A 20,816-nucleotide genomic window follows, 5' to 3' on the forward strand; every position below is an offset into this window, starting at 1 on the left:
GGGGAGGAGTCGCCCAGCCCTGAGGTCTGTGCCTCTGTCCCTCAGTTCCGGGCTCCCTCGACCCCAACACCCTTCAGGAGCCAGAAGGCGGGCGGAGGGCCGCGGCGGGATGCGGACTGTCTGAGAGGAAGCAGCCGGCCCCGCCCGGCACACGGGAGGACAGCATCGCTCATCAGAGCCAGGACGGGAGGCCCGGAATATTCCCTGACCTCCTCCTGTGTGTCGGTCCCCATGCCCAGTGGTGCCATGATGTGGCAGGACAGCCAGAGTCTCTAGCCATCAGCTTCTCCCCAGCTATTTCATAAGACTCCCCATTAGGACAAGCTTAACTCTGCTGGGTCACATCCCCCAGGATCTCAACCTGCAAGTGTGCAGTGAGTGACAGACGGAAGCTGGAAGAGGACTGGGAACCCGGTGCTGTTCATATCATGAGAAAGAAATTTAGAAAAAATTTTTAAGGAATTAGCTTTCGAATTAATGGATTAATGGCTGGTTAGTTTTCATACTTTCATGTTTCTACGGTCTTACATCAGAGTAGATGGTCCTGCCATAGTGTCTCAATGGTGTTGAAGACCTGTACTACATAATTAGAGCGTGTTATGCACCACCTTGGGCACGTGGTCCAGAATCAAGGATTTTGTTACGTGCAGTTCCTCACACTCCCCATGTCTGTGTAGAGACACGGCTGGGGGATTTGTTGGGGGAGAGGATTAACAGTGAGCAGAAACCGGGCGATGGGGATGTGAGGACGTCGGAGATGATGAAGACAGTCTGAGCCGGACACTTTAAGGAGCCGCAGACCTCAGGCTGCCCAGCAGAGGCGCGGAACCACACCCTCCGGCAGTCTGGCGGTTTTGTCCCGAGGGCTGGGCAGAGCCTGCTTCCTTCAAGAAGTGACCCTGTAACCTCCTAGAAGGTCGGGCACCTTCCCAGCAATATCTGCTTAAAATCCCAACACGCTCCAGGCTCAGCATCCACACAGCTGTTTGGCTTTTCTATTAATAAAGCAAGTGCCAGATGCACAAATTCCTGCAAAAAGAACAAGGTGCTGGATGGATGTTTTTCCACCGAGAGCGGCAAGGTCACCTCCTCTTTGGGTATGGCTGGCACCCAGGAGTTCCAAGGCTCAGGGGCCGTTTCCCATTGAACGGATGAGCCTTGGCCTTGGAGTAAAGCCCAGTGTAGACGGAGGGGCTGACTCAGGGGCCTGTGCCCAGAGGGAGCGGGTGCCCTGCCTCCTGGGGGACGCTGGGCCTTGCTACTCGGGGGCTCAGAGTCACAAGTTGTGCGGTGGGGACACTGGGCCTGCATGCTGACCTCCACCCGGTGCAGGAGTCACTCCAGGACAACACGACACAGTGACCCCAACTCCCTCTGCTTGGTCTTCCCAGGACCACCTCTCCTGCAGCAGGGAGGCTAAGACGTGAGGCGGACTGCAGCCCACGCCCCGGGCTGCCCTTCCAGCCCCGGCCCTGGTTCACGGAGTCAGAGACAGGAGCACGCCTTCCCCAGGGTGCGTCGTCCAGGCGGCTCTGAGGTGCAGAAGCCAGGCTGTCACTTCACCCCCGCCCCTTTCCAAGGGCAGCCTTTCGCAAAGAGAAAAGCCGTATCGAAAAGGCAAATTTTATTGGAAGAAAGAAGAGGGGGTAAAAAAGAGAGGCAGGCTGGGGGCAGGGAGGAGGCGTACCAGAGGCACGGGGTGCACCTCTTCCCAGCACGCAGGGCCCCGTGTGGGCAGCAGAAGGGAGGAGACAGGGCTGCCCTGGGCTGTGCCCCACCCCCGCTTTACTGCCGGGGTGCGGGGCTCCCGCCACCCACCGACGAGCCTGAGGACAGGGAGGTGCCTCACTGCAAAGTCCCCTGTGCGGATACAGACTTCACGCTGCAGGCCCAGCACAGACGTTAAGCATGAAGCGCAGCCGGGGGGGAGAGCAGCCTCACCTGGTCCGTCCCGCAGTGTCTCCAGAGCAGGGAGAAGACACTGAGGCCCAGAGAGGGTAGGAAGCGGGCTCAGTGGAGAGAGGGCAGAAGCTGGCCCGGCCTCTGAGCCGCAGGCAGAGCTGTTTCGAGCACCTGCGAGCACAGAGCCTGCCCTTTCCTCCAAGGGTTTGCTGCCTCATTTCAGCAGAAGTGTTAGCAAAGCTCTCGATGCAAAAGGTCTCACATCCTTACATGACTTAAGGAGACAGAAAAGACTAAAAGGAACTGAAGCTCCCAAGGGCATTGGGACGTCAGCCACAAATACCCAAAGTTCATTAAGACTCTGTAACGAAAAAATGAAGATGTGTTTGTCTTAGTCTCACAATCGATGCATAATTAAAAGCTTTAAAAATATAACCACGGAGCATCATGTATTATTTATCAGAATCTCTCAGGACTAGGTAGTTAATCGTGAGAAACCTTCCTCAGGACCAGTGGGAACTCTCCGCACGTGTTTAGGCAGCGTTTTCCCTGCAGACGTCTCATTTCTGATTTCACAAGTCCAGGCAGGCTCTCCCCTCACACGAGTAAGATCATCAGTTACCTTTCGGAGACACTGACAAGCCCGCACTGGAAAATCAAACGCAGATTCTGCTCCGGACCCCGAGGACCGGGGTCTGCCGTCCAGCCGTTTCAGTGTCACACGAGGCCGCTGCAGTGGGCCTGGCTGTCCAGCGGTCCCTCCTCTGCAGTCGGGGGCTGCTCACTGGGAAGCACATCCGTTAACACAGGGACTCCGAGGAGATGCCCAGAAGGAGGGAGCACGTGACACTGACCGGCCTTCTCGTGGCAGCAGCAGCCCCACAAGCCGGTGATGGGGGTGAGTCCCCCCACTCCCAGCCATTAAGCAGGAGACAAGGTGAGCTTGCAAGGACAGGAAGTTTCGGACCCCAGCTGTTTCTCAGACGGGCCAGCGCGGGCACGTGGCGTTTCTATCTGCAGCAGCTCCCGACACCACGTGTGCTCCGGGCCGACGGCACGCCCTCACCCGGGCCCCACCCCTCCCAGCGCTGGGCGGCGGCGGCAGCACTGAAGCCTCACTGGGCCCCCCACACCCAGCTCCCTCAGTGGCCCCCGCTCTCTGGCTGCCCCTCAAGCTTCCCATCGGTTCTGAGGGACCCACCAGCAGCAAACTCCTCTTCTGCTGTGACCCCAGATCTGGGGTCTGCCGCCCGGATGCGGCATCTTTAGTGTTGCTTCCCTGGCAGGTCCGGTTCCCCCTGCTCTGGACGGCGGCTGGGGCGGCACTTCCCGGCCCAGGTGACCAGCTCTGGGGGATGAGCTGCGGGCAGGAGAGCCTGCCCCGTCAGTTCCAGGCCAGCGTGTGTCCCCCAGAACAGAGCGCCCCCTTCTCCACCAGCATGCTGGCTGGCCCTGCCTGAGGCCCTGGGCCGCCCCGGGGAGCAGACCCTGGAGGGGTGGCTTCTCCTCGCGTTGAAGCCCTTCGGTGGTGCTTGGTTTGCTTTGTGTGCGTTATTCACAGCCTGACCGTGCCTCGCCCTTCCTGCCTCCTCTGACCAGGCTGATTTCAGCCCAGAGGGGAGGATGCCGGGCTGCAAAGCAAGGTCACGAGCTCGGTCCTTAGCTCTGAACTTGACGGGAAATTCCAGGTCAAATTTCCAGTATCTGTTTCCATCGGCAGGGCCCCCGCCACCCCCTAGACGTCCTAGACTACCATCCAGCGTTCTACAGTGGAACGCGTTCCTCCCTCAGCCTGCTCGGCGGTCTCGCCCCAGCTTTGGCTGCATCACCTTCAGTCGAGAGCTGTCAGAGAGACATCCGGAGACCGACTAGGATGATGCCCAGTCCCCACAACCGAACGGTCCTTTTATCGTGTGGCTGAAACCCCAGCTCTCACTGTGCGTGCCCAGGGTGCAGAGGCAGTGAGACAGAACGCTGACCAAAGACCAAAGCACCCGGGCACCGTGGCCGTCAGGAGGCGGTGAAGGTAAGTACGGGAAACAAGGAGCCACGAAGGGGACGATTACGGGCAAGACATCTCTGCAAGTTTCTCTCGGGAGAAACCCAAGACCACCGCGTGGCCCTCAGCCCGCACCCGGGGGCGCGCTCCGGGGACGCCGTGCTTGCAGCTGCCCGGGTCCAGCCTTCCTGTAAAGACACCTCTGCCCGCTTCGTGGCAGACGCTCGCTCTGCGCTGGGCACACGGCCACCTGAGACTCGGTCGCGTCCGACAGCAGGGCGGGCAGGCGGGAGCTTTACCCTCAGAGAACATCTCACCTCCACGCGCTGACACGGAATGGCGCGGACGGCAAGGTCACATGGCGCTGCCTCCCGGCGCCTGTGCTCTCACGGCTATGATCTTGTCTGACCCCACAGTGATTCTCTGGGGAAGGTGCCTGAGCTCTGCCTTTTCAGATGAGGAACCTGAGGTCAGACAAGGTACGTGACTTCCTCAGGGTCAGCGGGCCCTAAACGGCAGTGCAGGGACTCAAACTCAGGCCGCTGGGCTCTCAAATCTGCGCCCTGAGGGGTGCGTTTCACGGAGCTGGGTGTGTCGAAGGCTGAGTGCCCAGCAGGCCGTGCCAAGGTGATGGACGGTCCACTCACATCTGAGCACTGATCAAGCCTATCTGCGGAAAGTGAATGCAGCTTTCGTGCACACAGTGGGCAGGTGGTTAGGAGGCCAGGTCTGGAACCACTTACTGGCTGTGCGACCACAGGAAAGTCACTTAACGATGCTGAGCCAAGTCTCCACAGCTGTGGCCGGAGAGCAGCAGTGCTCCCTTCCCACAGAGGGTTCGACACGTTATTCTGCACCAGGCCCGGCAGGGGACGGGCTCGGCCAGAGCTGGGGGTTCCTGCTCTCGTTCCTGCAGCAGGTGAACCGCGAGCCGCACGATTAGGAGGCGGCGTGGAGCCCGGTCAGCGGCAATGCCACCCCGTCGGCGCCTCGGATGGGGACGGCCACCGTCCCTGCTGCCTCCCCTGCTTCCTTTATCCCTGCGGATAAACCTGAAGCTCACGATCACAGTAAGGGTGACAGTTCCCGTGGCTTTTCAATAGCCAGGTTGTGACTTTTGCTGAAGGAAGTTTGCAGAAATGAATGCCAGTGACACTGAAAAGAGGGAGCCCAAATGATTTCCTTGGGAGGGTTTCTAGGATTCCTGTGTCCAAATTTTGGAGCTGAGGCAGCACCCAGAGGACAGGTAAGAATGTGGAGGGACCATCACGACTGGGAGACGTGCGGGCAGCAGGGGGTCGCAGTTCACCTCTGGTGACCATGGTCTACATCTCACGTGGTCAGCGGCAGTCACGGTTCACCTCTGGTGGTCAGTGGTCAGTGGAGTCACGGCTTACCTACTGCAGGAATAAGGAGTGGGGCTGGGGGTGATCTGATGGGACCTGAGGAGAGGAAGTGGAGGGCCCAGCACGGTGGGCGAGGAGACCCGCGGTAGCCAGCTGGACCGCGTAGACTGGCCATCACCTCCCCACGCACCTGACGGTTTCAGTCCCTGCCTTCGACCACTGTTCTTGTGCACAGGGACCTAGAAACCTGAAGACGTCCGTCCCTGGGTCAGAGAAAGTGTAGACGGAATGAGGGGAGACGAAGGCCATCCCCTCCACGCCTGGGCCGGAGCTGAGTGGGGCCCCGCTGAGCAGCCTTAGGCTCTTCTGTGTTTCTCCACAAGGTGAAATGCACATGTGCCCCAGTCAAGGTCACTGACACTGTCTGGAGCTGGAGACGAGGGCTACACAGGAAAAGCGCTCGCTTCACTTACACAAAAGACAGAAAGCACTAAGTTACTGCACGAAAGGTCAGCCGTCAGGTGCAGCCAGTGCTCAGGCCAGCAGCTCTCAGGTCTGGGGGCAGTTCCAGGTGCCGATTACCTGCAGGTGTTCCCACTGTCACCTTCCTTTCTTATCCTTCTTCAGAAGTCATGGGTGAATTGAACATCATTTTTAAGTATTTAATTTCTGCAAGCCATCATGAAGCATCCTTCTGACCGAGGCACCAGACCTTTGGTGCTCACAGAGAACAGACCGGTCAGGTGTCGGTGACAAACGGGGGATGTGACTGCAGCCTGGTGAATCTAAACGCAGAGAGAAGGTTCGGAGAGATGTTCATTCCGCACAGGTGTCCTCTCCAGGTTGAGTAGGAAGCCACACACTTGCTCTGTAAACACATCACAGCCAGTAACTCAGGAGTGAATAGACTTTAAGAGTTTTCAGAACTGACACTGGGGGGCACTGTTCTGAGAACTGTCCCCGTGTGGGCTCCTTTCATTTCCATCAGACCTCAGGGAACAGATCGCTGTGACTCTCGCTTTTCAGATGAGAAAACAGAGACACAAAGGGTTACATACGCATCCAGGTCCATGCGGCTGGTAAGGGGTGAAGCCACATTCGGAGGCAGGCACAGGGGCCACAGAGCCCTGCTCCTGACCGCAGCTCTGCCGCCCTCGCAGGACAGGGCTTTGTGAAGCCGATCACAGGCTTCTGGCAACTCAGAGAGAGGTTTCCCGGTCTGACCAAGACTCCCAGCACGCACATCAGAGAAGTAACCCGCACTGAGTCGGAAGAAGCACAAAGCCATGGTTTGAACAACAGCGTACGGGACTGACCGTGATTCCACGTCTGTGGGCTCCTGGCCGTGCTGCTTACTCTAGAACCAGCGGGCCAGCCGGAGCACTGCGTGGCGGGGGTGTCAGCTCCCTGCATCCCCACCAGATGCAGTTCGCTGGCAATGAGGTGCCCTAGCCAGGAACCTCTGAGATGTTAGCACTTGAAGAGCTCAGTCAAGAATCTACACTCCAGAGTGGCTCTGTCAGCACTGCAGAGCATCATATCTAAATGTATGTCAGGGAGTTTTAAAAATAGCACAAGAGGCATTGAAACCCCTCCTTACTGATGAAAATCTGGTGTGCAGTACCCCCCCACCCCACGTCTAGCAGTCCACGGCGAGGGCTGTGCGCTAGAAGGCTGTGGCCGTGGGCAGTCCCAAACCGGCTCAGGCCACTTATGACATGTGCAGAGTGGGCCAGACACACTGACCGTCCACGCAGGACACAGCCCACACAGCTCACCAAACATTTAATAAAGCACGAGTTTAGCTCAGATCCAATGCGCACGGTCCACGGGGACAGTACTTAGCGATTTCGTTTTGCCTGGGAATTTAGAAAGATTGGGGGGTCGTCAGGGAGGAATTCTTCTTTATGGGGATACATTTCCTGTGGGGGCACACAGACTCAGATCACCCCGCCGATCTCCTCTGGGCTCCGGTCGCAATCATGTTTCCCATGAAAGCCGTTCCCCCAGTCCACTCCCTGCCTCCTCAGACAACCGAGATCATAGGGCGTGGGGTCACCCCAAAAACACACTCAGGAAGGGACTCGGCCCGTCCACCTGGGCCCTGGCCTGTGGCTGAGGCCTCTCAGAGCACCGCCTCCTTGCACACGGAGCTGCTGACTCTGGGAGGGACGCCTGAGGAGGCCATGTGAAGAACTGCATGCTTGCCCCAGCCTCGCCCCAGCCTTGCCGGGCTTTGCAGCCTCTGGATGGAAGTTTGAACGTGAAGGGTAAGGACCACATGACCAGGCATGGGTGTCAGACGGGCAGCTCTGACGATTCCAGCTTAATTAGCAAGGCGCTAGCGGCTGTCCGCACGGGCTGACTCCAGCGCGCAGGCCGACTCCAGCGAGCAGTGCTTCCAGCACATTCTGAGCTCCAACTCAGGATGCACAACACATGCCTCCCCTGCAGAGCTCTGGGAAGAGGCCCTACTGTCTCCCACCCCCTCCACACCAGCACCAGCTCGGGGACAGGGAGAGGAGCCCGGGGGTCTCCCGGGCAGGTGCGCAGAGGACAGAGCATCATGGGGGCCGTGCCCCCAGGGGGAGGGGGCCTTCAGCAGCACCGGGGCTACGGGAAAGGGGAGGCAGGGAGAAAGGAGAAAGAACAGAGGGGAGTGGGCAAGGACACACGCTTCCCGGCCTCACGCTTCTACCCCTGGTCACTGTCAACTGGGCGCCACCTGACCGCGTGGGCCCTAAAGCCGAGCGGACGGGCTGACACCAGAGCACAAGCCGGGGGGGGGGGGCGGGCCGTGCTCAGCTTCACTCCTGCTGACACCCACCCAGCCAGGCCGCCCACCCACAGCGTCCCCGCGTCTGATCATGTTTCCAGGTCCTGTTAAGCTCTGGACTAGTTCAGGTTAAAATTCCACCCCGCGTTTCATCCACCACACCAGACACTGAATAACACCCTTCAGGGATTTCTCAGCTCCCCTGACGCCAGGCTTCTCAGGTTCGCGCCCCTACCCTTCCTCCACCAGCCCCCGGAGGAGCTGAGGAGATGGGGGCTTGTACACACGTGTGGGGGGCTCTCCAGTGAGCCGACACACTCCAGCTTTCCGCAGGGGAACTAGCCGTTTCATGACAATGGCAGATCATAGATGTTTCTTTTGGGTTATGCACGTGGCCACTTTGGCAATAGGGGCGCAGATGTCTCACGGTTCAGGGGAAACGTGTAATGGCTTTAAGTTTCATTACTGAAAAGTTTTTGGCCCCAAATTTTGTGCTGTACCACTGTACCTCGTGTGCATGATGAAATGATGAAGCTGAAAATAACAGAAACGAACGGCAGCGACAGGAGAACATGATCAGCTCTGACACGGCGACCAGGAGCCTCTCGTAAAACCACGGACAATCCAGCTCGCTGCCCAAATGGCTGCGTGGAGGGAGCTTTGCCAAATATTGCTAAGGCTTGTGTGAAGGTGCAAATTCTTCACAGAGCCCTCGTTTCAAGTTCTCAAAGAGCTCTAGTAACATCTAAATTTTAGTTCTGGAGAACCAGCTGCAGTACACCTTACACAGCTGCAGGGCACTTTTAAGTCGTCTTTAATCTCACATTAAAATCAAAATTCTGTGTAACTGCAGGACATTGGCCCAGAAGTATAATGTAAAGACACGCACTTTGCTTATAGAACCAGCCTGTAGCCACCACGAGGCAGGGCGTCTGGAGAGTCTCTGAGACACACGCCCGAGCCGTCAGGGGGCACTTCTGCCTGCGGGGGTTGCTTCCGGTGATGGGGGGGCGTTTCCCACCGGAGGGGGTGGTGGTGTAGACCTGTGAGCGGGGGACGGACATTCCTGGCAGTCCCCATGTCTCCTACCTCTTCTCTCCCTCAGCCCTCAAAGTTCTGGAAAGGTTCAATACATTTAAAATCCTTTTTCAGAAAACAAAACAAATCAATATGGCCTTTGGCTGCCAACAAGCACACGGACTGCAGGGTTGTTTAGAATTTACATAGCTTAGCTTCTCAGAACCAGCATCTCCAGGCACATCCAGCCCCTGCAAAAGCTTTCAGGGTATTTTTCCTCCTACTCTTTTTTCCTTTTTTTTTTTTTCAAGGGTCATCTGGAAGTGAAACAGTTAAGCCACAGATCAGAAAAAGGCAATCTTCAAAGTCTACCTTCCTATTATGAAAAAAGGAGCCAAGATTCCCCAGGGCTCCCAGGCTCCCAGCTTCAGAAGTCCAGGCATCAGGGTCTGCAACCTTCCAGGGAGCAGCACTGAGCAGATTAAGCCACCACATCCGCTGTGACTGATATAAAATATCTGGGGCCTTTTTATCACACCGACGCAATTTCCTGTAAATGCCTTGAAGAAAAATTTCCTTTCAGTGGATTTGCTAAAGCAAAAGCTAACACCTTGAACTGCAAGGCAATGAGCTTCTTATTTTCTTAGGAAGATGCTAAAAAAGATATTCCAAATGTCCTGCTGATGGATGTTTTAAGGAGATTACTCCTTGAGCAGGTCAAGGCCCTGCCAGCAGGACTCCAGGGCCCTCTCTCTTTGGGGGCCATTGGGCTGTTACCGCACTGACCTCTGGAACTGGGGGCCTGCCGCTCAGCGGGCTATTTGTGCACAGAGCTGGTGAGCACAGTGGACGCTGGACAGTGTCCATTTCACTCCCGTGACATCCTCATGTGAGCTCAGTCAAACCGCAAGGTCAATTCCCCCGGGGCCCAGACGGCAGCTCAGAACCCGGGGTCGTGGGTGCTCTGAGTAGTGGACGCTATGTTGGAATAAACAGGGGGGCCAGGGTGACCACACCGAGGAGGACCACTCTGGTCGGTCCTGAGGTCCCGCATTCTATTAGAAAACCAGCTGCACAGAACTCAGGACGCTGGTGGCCTCTGGAAGGGAGTCTCGGGTTGGGGAGAGAGTTGACTGGAAAGGGGATTTTCTGAGAAGACAGAATGTTCCATGTCTTGACGGGGCTACACGGTGCATATGTTTGTCAAAAGCATCACACTGTGTCCCCACAGCTGCACATTTTATTGTATACAACTTATGTCTCAATTAAAACAAAGGAAATCACGTCACAGAACTCTGTGCCTCAGCGACTTCAGTGAAACTGTGAAGAGAAGTGAGACAGAGCTGACCCGTCTGCCTGCTTCACGTGTCATCGTACAGGCAGCACCCCAGCCTGAGGGATGCACCCCACGAGGGGAGATGGAACTTTCTGGGTTGACCACGTCCTAAGTATCCCCTGACCTCTGCCCTGGCCCAGCACGGAGAGCTCTTGCCGTGACCAGGCGGTCTCAGGCGGGTAGGCTGAGAAGGACATGCTGTTTATCAGCCCGGGGCTGGCGGTGCCAGCCTCCTGGCTCACGTCCGCAGTTCTGGAAAGGGAACTGTCCTGGACTTGGACAGGGACATTCCCCCACTCGTCTCCTCTGACCTTGTGTGACCTTGGGAAGCTGACTCACCGTCACCATGCCTCCTCTGTGAAGTGTCCAGAACAGCACTCATGTCAGGGTCCTGCCACAGGGGCGCTGTGGACCCGATGTTTGTGGCCCCACAGAATTCACCTTGAAGCCAAAACCCCCAAGATGGGGTTCGTGCCCTTCTAGGAGGATGGAGAGGCCAGAGCTTCCTCCCTGTCTCTGTCTCCCTGTCTCTCTCCATCACGGACACGGGGGGAAGGTGGCTGTCTGCAGGCCAGGAGGAGAGCCCTCGCGGACACCAGACCTGCTGGAGCCCTGATCCAGACTTCCCAGCCCCCGGGACCAGGAGACCCGGTGCTGACCGGGCCGCGCGGTGGTGGTGATCGCAGTACCAGCTTACTAAGGGACTAAGGGGGAGCGGATGAGGTAACAGACACCCGAGGGCTTGGCGTGGCGCCTGCACCACCCGCGGTCAACACGCGGCAGTTACTGGGACAGCCAGGTTCTCATGAGCAGGGAGACGGACTATAAGCGTTTGACAAGAGAGCCGCTCGCGCAGATCCGTAGCTGTCTCCTCCTGCGAGCCGCCGGGCTCCCCGGCGCCAGAGGAAGGCCAGAGGCAGCAGACGCCCACCGCGGCGGCTGCGCTCGGCAGCAAGGCACTCTGCCGCCCCGCCCTCCTTCCGAAGCTCTGGCCTCTTCTTTCCTTTCCCTCTCTCCCTCCCCCGGCAGGACCAGAACCCGGCCCTCAGCCCCTCAGACGGGGAGCGGCAGACCCGCGTGCCTGCGACCCGGGCCGCTCCCCGAGTCACCCTGGGCACAAGGAAGCCACCCGGCCGCGCCCCCCGCCCTCCGGGGGGGGGGCCGGGCCGCGGGAAGGCCCCACGCCCGCGCCAGGCGCGCCCACACGCAGGCCCCCGCGGGCCGCCTGCTGCTCCCGGGGCTCCGCAGGATCCTCGGCATTTAGCAGACCCTCCAGAAACGGGAGCTGAACTCACAGCTGGAGTCAGAGGAGACACGGCCGCCGCCCACCCCAAGTCGGCAGCAGCGACCCCGGGAGCACCCCGCCGGCCGCGCCGCGGGCCCTACCTTCGTACAGCCAGTCGCTGAGGCCGTTGTAGATGACGCCTTCCCGCCCCGTCGAGACCACGCGGATGGCCTGCTTCCCGACGTGCGCGCAATAGTAGATGTTGTTTTCAAAGATAAATATCTGATTTGGAAAGAGAAGGAAACAGTGTTAGTCAAGGCGGTGCTTACGAACAGGGTGCTCTGAAAACGCCCCAAACCAGCGCTGCGGTCTGCGCTTTCCAGCTGCGTTTATTTGGTAGAACAAGGGTGGTCTCAGGATCACTTGGGGTGCAGCCCCCTCCAGTGTCATTTAAGGCCAGCCCGAGACACAGACTCCACACGGCTCACCCAGCATCACTGTCTGCCACGACTGTGCAGCTTGTCTGATACTGTTAGGTACGTTAACATCAAACTGCATCATCAAACTGCATCGGCCACCTGAGCAATTGTGCTTTTCCTGGCAACTATGACGGGTGGGCTGGGAACCCTGAAATCTGAGATTTCTTCACTCAACATTTATTGAAAATGATTTAGTGGGCACCTACCTGCTCTGGGCCTGTCTCGGGAGAGCACAGTGAGAAGTGAGGTGGGCTGGATTATATTATGTGCTTTTATTTCCACTTACAATCTGGTAAAGAAGACAGGCTTTGACAGAGAAATGCCCTGATGGGATAGGTGGAGCTCTGGGAGCATGTAGCAGTACTGCTAACTCAGGCCGAAGGACAGGTGAGGATTCCCTGAAAAACTGACTGAAAGTAATTTTTTTAAACTGGAATAAAACACACACGACAAAATTTTCCACCTTAACGATTTCTAAGGGTATGGTTCCGTGGCGTGAAGTGCGTTCACAGTGTTGTGCAACCGGCACCACCAGAACTCTTTGCATCTTGCAAAATTAGAACCCATCCCCATTAAACACTGACTCCCCATTCCTGTCTCCTGTCCCCGGAACCCAGCAATCAACTTTCTGTCTCTCCGAGCCTGACTCCCCTAGGGACCTCACGTGGGCAGGACAGCACAGCACTGTCCTGCTGTGACTGGCTTGCCCCACCGAGCAGAGCGTCCCCCTGGTCCATCTGTGCTGCAGCAGGTGTCAGGATTTTGAGAAAGTATTTTTAGGTTGAGACCTGAGTGAGGAGCAGGATGAAGAAAGGGGACTGAGAAGTTACGTCACACGGAGGAAACGGCTTGAGAGAAACCCAGAGGCAAGCGTGGGCCTGGGGAGTTGGAGGAACGGGTCCAGGGTCCCCCGTGCCGGGTCCTGCTGGGCGGGAGGGGGAGGAGCAGGTGAGGAAGCCGGGGCGGCGGGTGCCAGCTCCCAAAGGTCTCTGCTCCAGGCTGAGGGGTCCCGGGGCAGTGGAAGCCCTGGGCGGAGGCGAGAGGAGGGAGCAGCACGGGTAAATACGAGTCTTCTCCAGGTGCCCGAGGCCGTGTGGGTGAGGAAGACCAGCAGGAGCCAGCCTGTCACCTCCACGGAGGTGGATGGAGTGAACCAGCTGGGAGACAGCCGGGAGGACGCCCTGACCTGGGAGAGTGACGCGGGAGGAAGCAAAGCGGTTCTCGAGCTGTTCTCTGGGTCAGCTGGTGGCCCGTCCGCAGTGCTGGGTGCACTGGAAGACGTGTGTCAACCGTCAGCCTCTGGGGAGGGGAGGTGGGTGGTCTGGTCAGGGCTGGAATTCTGACGCGTATTAGGCTGATCTGAGGAGTTTTTGAAAATCCTCCCGCCAGGTCCAAGAGCCCAGTCCAGTGGCCAGAATCTAGGGTGGGGTCCTGGGGTCAGCATTTTAAAGACACACCCTAGGCTACTCCACTGTGCAACCACGTTTATGAAGCAGTGGCCCGGGGAAAATCTACCACCTCCCGAAGCTCTCACAGCATAAACCAGCCTGTTCTTGAGGCACCGTTAATTCTGCCCTGTGTTTTCTGCATCTAAATCCTCTGCCTGCTTCCCCAGAGCGCTTCAGAACATGATGCAAATACTCAATGTTTATGGAAACCAAGCTATAAAGACCAAGAACAAGACTGAATTTCAGTTTTTTTTAAAAAAGAAATTCTAAAAAAAATTGTCAGTGTCATGCAAGAGAGCAGTGAGGGGGGTGTTTTGCAAGCATAGGAAAAAGAGTAAATATTGACCTTTTAAATGGGAGACGCAGGAATGGCAGTTCCCACGGACCATTCTCAAGGAAGGACGCAGCTGGATTAAGTGTTAGCTTTCTGCTCAGGCCTCCTGCCTCTCAAAGCATTCGCTTCAGCCAGAAATGGGCTGGGAAGCTTCCGGACACGAGCACACATCCGAATTTAATTTCAGCACCCGTTCTCACAGGCTTGCCCAAGGGTGAGACGCATGACTGAATTTTAACTTCTTTTACACGTTTGAAGCCTACGATAAATCTTCTGAGTCAAATCAGACCGTAGCCGATTAATAATTGGAATAAATAAAATTTGCCATGAGAGATATTTAATCCCTTTTCACCCTGGCTTTATTTTTAGTGGAAGAAAAACAAAAGGAAACACGTAGGATGGAAGAGTGCGCTTTGCTTTGAAGATGTTTTCTGTTTCCCTTTGACATCCCGGCGAAGACATGGGAGTAAAGGGTAAGAAAGGCGCTCGGTTTCATCCGTGGTGACACCACACTGGGCACGGGGAGGGTGGGAAACCCCAGGGTGCTGGGTCTCGGTAAGACGAGACACTGGGTGAGCGCTGGGGCCTCCTCTCCTCGCCCACTGCCGTGCACCGGTGGCTCAGCGCACACCCGTCACGTCAGGCTCTGGTTCCGGGGCAGGGGGGGAGCTTCGCCTTCCCCGGGGTGGCAGGCGCCGTCTGATCTGTGCTGATGGCCCAGCCCCTCGCCCACCTGCAGGGCCTTCCAGGGGAAAGCTGCAGAGTTCACCCCCAAGTTTCTCCTTGGGGTTCATTCTGTCTTCTCAGCGACCAGATTCCAGTATGATGAGACCCCATGTCCTCTGCTTTCTGGCCTCTCCCCCCTCCCCTCCTGTGGCCACGTCACCTCTTTGCAGAACTAGACACATACACTTTTTCGATGAAAGAAATGTCCATCAACTTCACCGGAACACGGGCGATGGAAGGGGTCATGGTTTGCTGGCCCGGACTGCCCTCCCTGCAGCCCCTGATGCCAGTGGAGCCCCGTGGCTCCAGAAGGCGGGGGCGCGACCCAGCAACCCGGAGGCGTGGGAGGCCCGGCTGCGGCCAGTGCCCCTGCTGCTGCCCACGCGGCCGTGCGGCTTTATTCAGTGTGGAGAGCAAGCCCGAGGCCACGCTCCCTAAGGCACGACCAAGAAGGGAAACTCCTGGAAAGCAGAATTTCTGGAATTTTTGAAAGCTCAAAGGGATGGAATCTAGTAAGCCCAGAGATGTTAGAAAACACAGGAAGAGTGACTTTGGAGGAGGTTGTGGTGAAAAGTTTTCTGGATGTGGCTGAAGGGCAAAGAGGTAGGAGGTCCCAAAGCAGAGGAAGTCGGAACCCCCTCAGAGGGCCGCGGGCAGCCTGGGGACGATGGGAAGGGCCCTCCGAGGTCTCGTTTGATGGCACCGTCCATACTGAAGCTCTCCACGTGTGACAGGCCGCAGGGGGCCGTCGGAGGGGCTACTGAGTGCAGAGCTGCCTCCCAGCTCAAGTCCTTCATCGTCACCCTGCTCCACCTGCATCATGTTGGCAGCCGCACCAATGAAAACGCCGGGAAATTGTCCTAGCGCAGCGTTCCTCCTTGTCAGAGAACTGTGTTAAAATTCAACACATACCTGTTGAGCAAGAGTAACTCTTCTTTCCTTTCAGAAGTCACCCCAGGTTTTCCTCTTTTTCCGAGCCGCCAGGATTAAGCTCCGAAGCCCTCTGCTCAGGATTCAAAGCCATCACCACCCTCCAAGTCACTCCCCATTCCAGATTTCCTCTCGCCAGGCTCAGCTCTCTTCTGTCTCCCAAACGAGCCCGCAGCTTCCTCTCAGCCTGGACAACCCTTCCTCCTCAGGGCCCCCGGTGGCTGCAGCGTCCCTGCCCTCGCCATCCCCAAGCGTCCTCAGCACTTTCTTTCCCTGTGCTCCGTGGAGTCTTTGCTGCCGCAGTTTCCCCCTCTCCAGCACCTGCACGTGTCTCTCCACAGCTCCCTCTGGAGTGTGTAGCCGCACAGTATCTGTCACTGCGTTACAGCGACCTAGACTGGCTTCCCTCACACGGAAGCACGCTGTGGCCTGATTTTAAACTGCACGTTATTTTTTCTCTCCCCCCTTAGAGCACTCGCCCTCCCCCTTGGGCACCTGTCGTCCCAGCACCAAGATGTCGGAGGGCCCCGCTCATCACCTCTAGGAGCAGAAGGTGCCATCACCGGACTCGGGGACATCAGTCCAGCGAGGTACCGTATGGAGGAGAGGAGCACGGCCCCTGCGCACACAGGACCCGATCAGAAGCCTTGGTTGGTCTCCGGACTCTTCCTGTGCGACTCCCTGACGGCCCCTCCCAGGGGAGCTCGGTCTCTAAGGCATGGGCCTGCTGCGACTCCCTTTGGCTGGCAGAGCAGTGAAGCTGTTTCTTTTCTGTCCTCCCAAAACTCTGTGTCCATTTCTATTTTGGCTGCGGGCACAGAGGCCATTTTTTGGCAACAAGCAGGCGGGGATGCGTCTCCTAACCCTTGCTTTTCCCCTCTGCATCCTCAACAGGACCATGTACACGGAGGGGCTCCGTGAGCAGCAAGTGTGCTGGTTTTCAAACAACCAGCTGTCGGATGTCCAAGTTTCACAGGACTTGCCGCGACTTCATCGTGATTCACCAAGGCCAACGCCTTCCCTCATCTCCAGGCACCTGCAGTGCTTCGGCTGTCCTTGCGCTGGATGGCGGGAGCCGCGCCCACGTCCAGCAGCCCCGGCGCGCCCCTCGCGCGGGACCTCGCCCCGAATCTAAATAGAGATTTCTTGTAATTCAAACCAAGTGGACTGGAAATGTGGAGCAAAGTGTATTTCGCTGTTCTTACAAAATGAATCACATTTTTATCAGTTTGATTTTCCACACTGAGCACTTTTGACCACACACGGTTCACACGCTCAAGTGCCATCGGCGGGGATTCTCCGGAGGAAGGGGAGCTTTCGGCGAAACAGATTCTCTTGGTGAATTTTCTAATTAAGAAGAGCTTTCAGTTTCAGTCTCCTTACTGGGGAAATACCTCTGTGTTTTCTACTTTCTGGTTTATTAAATAGGACAAGGTGCACAACGTGGAATCATCAGTGCCTAAGGGTTTTATACAGCCTAAGATCATCAGTATAAACACGTTTTCATTGCCCAGAATTACGGTGTTAAAAAAGGGACTGGATTAAATCTCTTCTGCTCCTGAAGCTCTTTTCCTTGACGCTGTTATTATTACCCTCCCATGTAAACAGTAGGGGGAACCCACCCCAATCTTTAGTATAGGCGTTAGTGGGGTTTGGCTAGCTGAGGCTTTACCTGACTTTTCTGGGAATCTAGAACACAGCGTCAGGTGCCTCACCGAGAAGAAGTCAGTGTCCGTGTGCATGCGTGTGCGTGCGTGTGTGCGCGCGCGCGTGTGTGTAAGTGTGCTGTACCCTCGATAACCCTAACCGCTTTCAAAGTTGATGACAGTAGAAGTGCCCACCCTCATGTTCGCAGGGTGTTTACAATAAAGCTCAGAGCCACACGGGCCCAGTGAAGGGACCAGTTATCTCAGGACCCAGGAAGGGGATCACCACCATCACTGGGCACAACTCAGCCTCTAGTTGTGGAAAATCAAGGTCCAAAGGGAACTGAACGGAATGGCTCAGCACCTGACTGAGCGGCAGCAGCTCAGCTCGGCTGGAAGGTGAAGCAGAGGGAATGCTGGGCTTGAAGCAGAAACCTCAGTTTTCGCTGAGCCCACGAGTCATCCAGCTTTGACCGGGCCCCTTAACCCCGCTCAATCTCACGTCCTTCCCTGCAAAGCACGAGGCTGACGGGATGACCCTGAGGTTCCCTCCACACTTGCCACTGGAATCCAAAGGCTCACGGGTGTCTGAGATCAGGAAAGGACGCTTAGGAAATTGACTAGTGGAGGTATCACCACACTTGTATTCGAAAGGAGACCCACTTAGCATGAAGGCGAAATTCGGCGCTCACAGTGACCCCAGCGTGCTGCAGTCGGGGGGGAAACAGACTCTACATGTCAGTAAAGCCCCAGTCATCATGTCACCTGCTCCTTCCCCCTTCTGTCTTCAGCCGGCACCGCAGCCCCCGCCCGAGGCCCGGCGCTGTCCCTGGCGGCACCTGGACGGGGGCCGTGCCGTTCCTCAGGCACCCGCTCCCTCCTGCCCTAGTGCCTCATCTCGTGTCACCGGGAGATGCCACGGAATAATTCACCGTCTGGTATTAGCATCAACCACCGAACAAACTGCTTTTCTTTAAAGGATTCAGCGTGGAAAGGACACTTCAAAGACACACAGGGGGCCTCTAACAGGGGCTTTTAGGCAGCGTGGCAAACTCCTGGAGAGGGACCCCCACCCCTCTCGGTGGGAGGCTGTCTCCTCTGCCGAGCGGAAAGCAGCCATCAGACGTGCTGCGATCACCAGTTACAGCCAGTCTGCGCAACTCTCGTCCCACCAGCCCAAGGACGGTGGGGTTTACCGGGTTACCCGACCCAGGAGACTATGTGCTTCTGTTTTATGCCTGGCTGGCTGGCTGAGCGCTCAGCGGCAGTCCCCACTTGGGGGGTAGCGCGTCTTCATGCTAACGCAGAACAGTCTCCTGGAGGCTTCACTTCAAGAACTGACAATGTATTTTGGAACTGGCCTCTGAATAAGCCAGCATCAGCCCAGGCCACTCACTCAGGACCACAGGGAGCCCCTGAGCGTCCACTTTCTCCTCTTGGCCTCAAGGACTCTTGGCTCAGCTGGAGTCTAACGGCCCGGACACCTTCTCTTGTCATTCCCCTGCACGGGCTCTCCTTCCGCAAAGCGATGCTGCCCCGTTGCTTTCTGAGCTGTGTGTGGAGCACTTATCAAAACTCCCAGTTACTAAATTCTCTTTAGGTTGTCTCCCTACAAAGTTATAATCTCCAAGAAAACGGAGACCTGAGCTTGTGTTGGCTTTTACGCCCACATCAGAGCCTCGCACACAAGGCACTTGGGGCTGGATATTTGTTGGTTAGCGGCGTCATACCAGTGCTGAGGGTGCACCGCGGTGCCAGGCACTAGAGACGCTCTCAGAGGGGCAGGGACACCGGGCTCAGAAAGGCCACGCTTGCCCAAGAGGGAGACGCCAGGGTGTGGACCCAGGAAGCGCGCTCCAGAGCCCGTGATCCATGGCCTCTCGCTGTCTGGACACCCTGGAAAGGAAGACGTTAGTCCTGTTTTATAGAAACAAGACTCAGGCTCAGGGAAGTTAAGCTTTAAGGCAAGGTCACAGGGCTAGTAAGTGACAGAATCAGAAACGAGCTGCTTGGCCCGTAAGCCCGGGATTCTCCAACGACGGCCCGGGGCCAGCGGCGCAGCAGCACCCGGGAACCCGCAGAAAGGCTAGTTCTCAGGACGTCCCCAGACCTGCGGGGTCCCGGCGAGCCCCCTGGGGACTGACGCACGCTGAGACCCGCTCCCTCTGCCGCTGATCACAAACGCTTCCGAGCACCTGTCCGGTGGGAATGGCTGGACCGCCGGGTCTTCACGGGAGGGGGTCTGAGTGAAAACACAGACTGAGGACCAAAAGCTCTCTAAGGACGTGGAGAGAGCGGGGAGATTTGCTGACTGGGAGGAAGCAGTCTGAGCACTCTCTCGATCTTTCTATATCGCACCTAAATTCAAGCCTCATCAGTTGCCAAACACTGTCTTCTGACTCTGAAGAAGTGAATCAATCTCCCAGTATCTTCTGCAGGGACGGAAAATTCCATTCCCCTCTCGGGGAGTTTCTGGGCCTTTCTGGGTACAGTCCAAACACGAGGGGCTCTGTGCCCACGGGAACGCTACCCAGGCCCTCCTGGCTGAGCCGCCTGTGTCGCACCAGGCATCTCACGTGTAGCAGCGCTGGCTCCGAGGGGACGCGGACCCACTACACCGTCCCGCACACGCCACCAGCTCTTCCCTCTCAGACACCCCCTCCGACGTTGCCGGGGTGACGGGTCTCAGAACGCTGCTCTTCTCAGGGCGCTGCGACAAACCGCCAGCCTTGCCTCCAGCCGCTCGGGGCTCATCATCCAGTCTGTGCCTGACCCCGGGTCTTTGAAGCTCCCGTCTCCTCTGGCTCTTCACCCCTCAGCTGGTCGCTGCTCATCAGCGCCTCCCCAGACCGTGCGCGAGGGAGCCAGAGCGAGTCCAGCGCAGAAGCTCACCGTCTCCAGCATCTGTGCTTGGGAGACGGTTGCCACGGCTCTGCTGGGACCGGCTCCGGGCCACGCCGTGAGGCGCTCGAGGACGATTTCTGCTACCTTTTGAGCTCCCCATCAGCGATCTTTTCTATTAGTCATACACCAAGACAATAAAAGATAAAGGGAACCCAGAATAAAACCAGAAAATTCACGACAAAGATGCCACGGGTATTAATTTATGGAAAATAATCACCTTACTATTAAATACACATTAATTTAATCAACTAAGGGATATAATTAAATACATGCCAATTTAAATAGCTATGTAATTGAATTATATCAGCAAAGAGTTTTGAAAAATTACAGAATCAGTAAAATTTTAAATGATAAAGCCTGCTGCCTTATGCAGTAAGTATGTGACTGATGAAGCACACATAAAACAATTTGAAAATATGTATTATTTACCTTAAAAAAGTATTCAATACTTCAATTAAAAAAGAAATCAATGGGCAAAAAAAAAAAGTGTATTCCTGTTTTTTGACTCAGTAATTCCTCATCAGGAATATTTCAGGCCCAGAGTTATTTCACTGCATCGATTGTAAAACTGAATTTTGTAAATAGTATAGATGCCCAAAAGAAAAATGGTTAAATTTTTGTAAACCCACTCAATGAAATATTATGTAACTATTTAAAAATTATGTTTAGAACAAGCATTTAATTGTATGAAATGCAAACTGAATCACAGTGGGCAAAGTGTTGTGATACAAAACTAATTACTGTAACT

At 56.4% G+C, this 20,816-nt stretch overlaps 1 protein-coding gene across 4 annotated transcripts in view; it reads right to left on the reverse strand.

The window, feature by feature from the left end:
• The window catches only part of DPP6 (dipeptidyl peptidase like 6), an 846,033-nt gene that overhangs the window by 103,982 nt on the left and 721,235 nt on the right, over positions 1-20,816 (reverse strand). For all 4 annotated transcript variants that reach the window (XM_031455765.2, XM_031455767.2, XM_064487178.1 and 1 more), the window contains exon 8: positions 11,763-11,883. In XM_031455765.2, coding sequence (XP_031311625.1) covers positions 11,763-11,883 — 121 coding nt within the window. The remainder of the gene's footprint in view (positions 1-11,762; positions 11,884-20,816) is intronic.

The sequence above is a fragment of the Camelus dromedarius genome, chromosome 7, assembly GCF_036321535.1.
Source record: "Camelus dromedarius isolate mCamDro1 chromosome 7, mCamDro1.pat, whole genome shotgun sequence".
Classification (NCBI taxonomy): Eukaryota; Metazoa; Chordata; class Mammalia; order Artiodactyla; family Camelidae; genus Camelus; species Camelus dromedarius.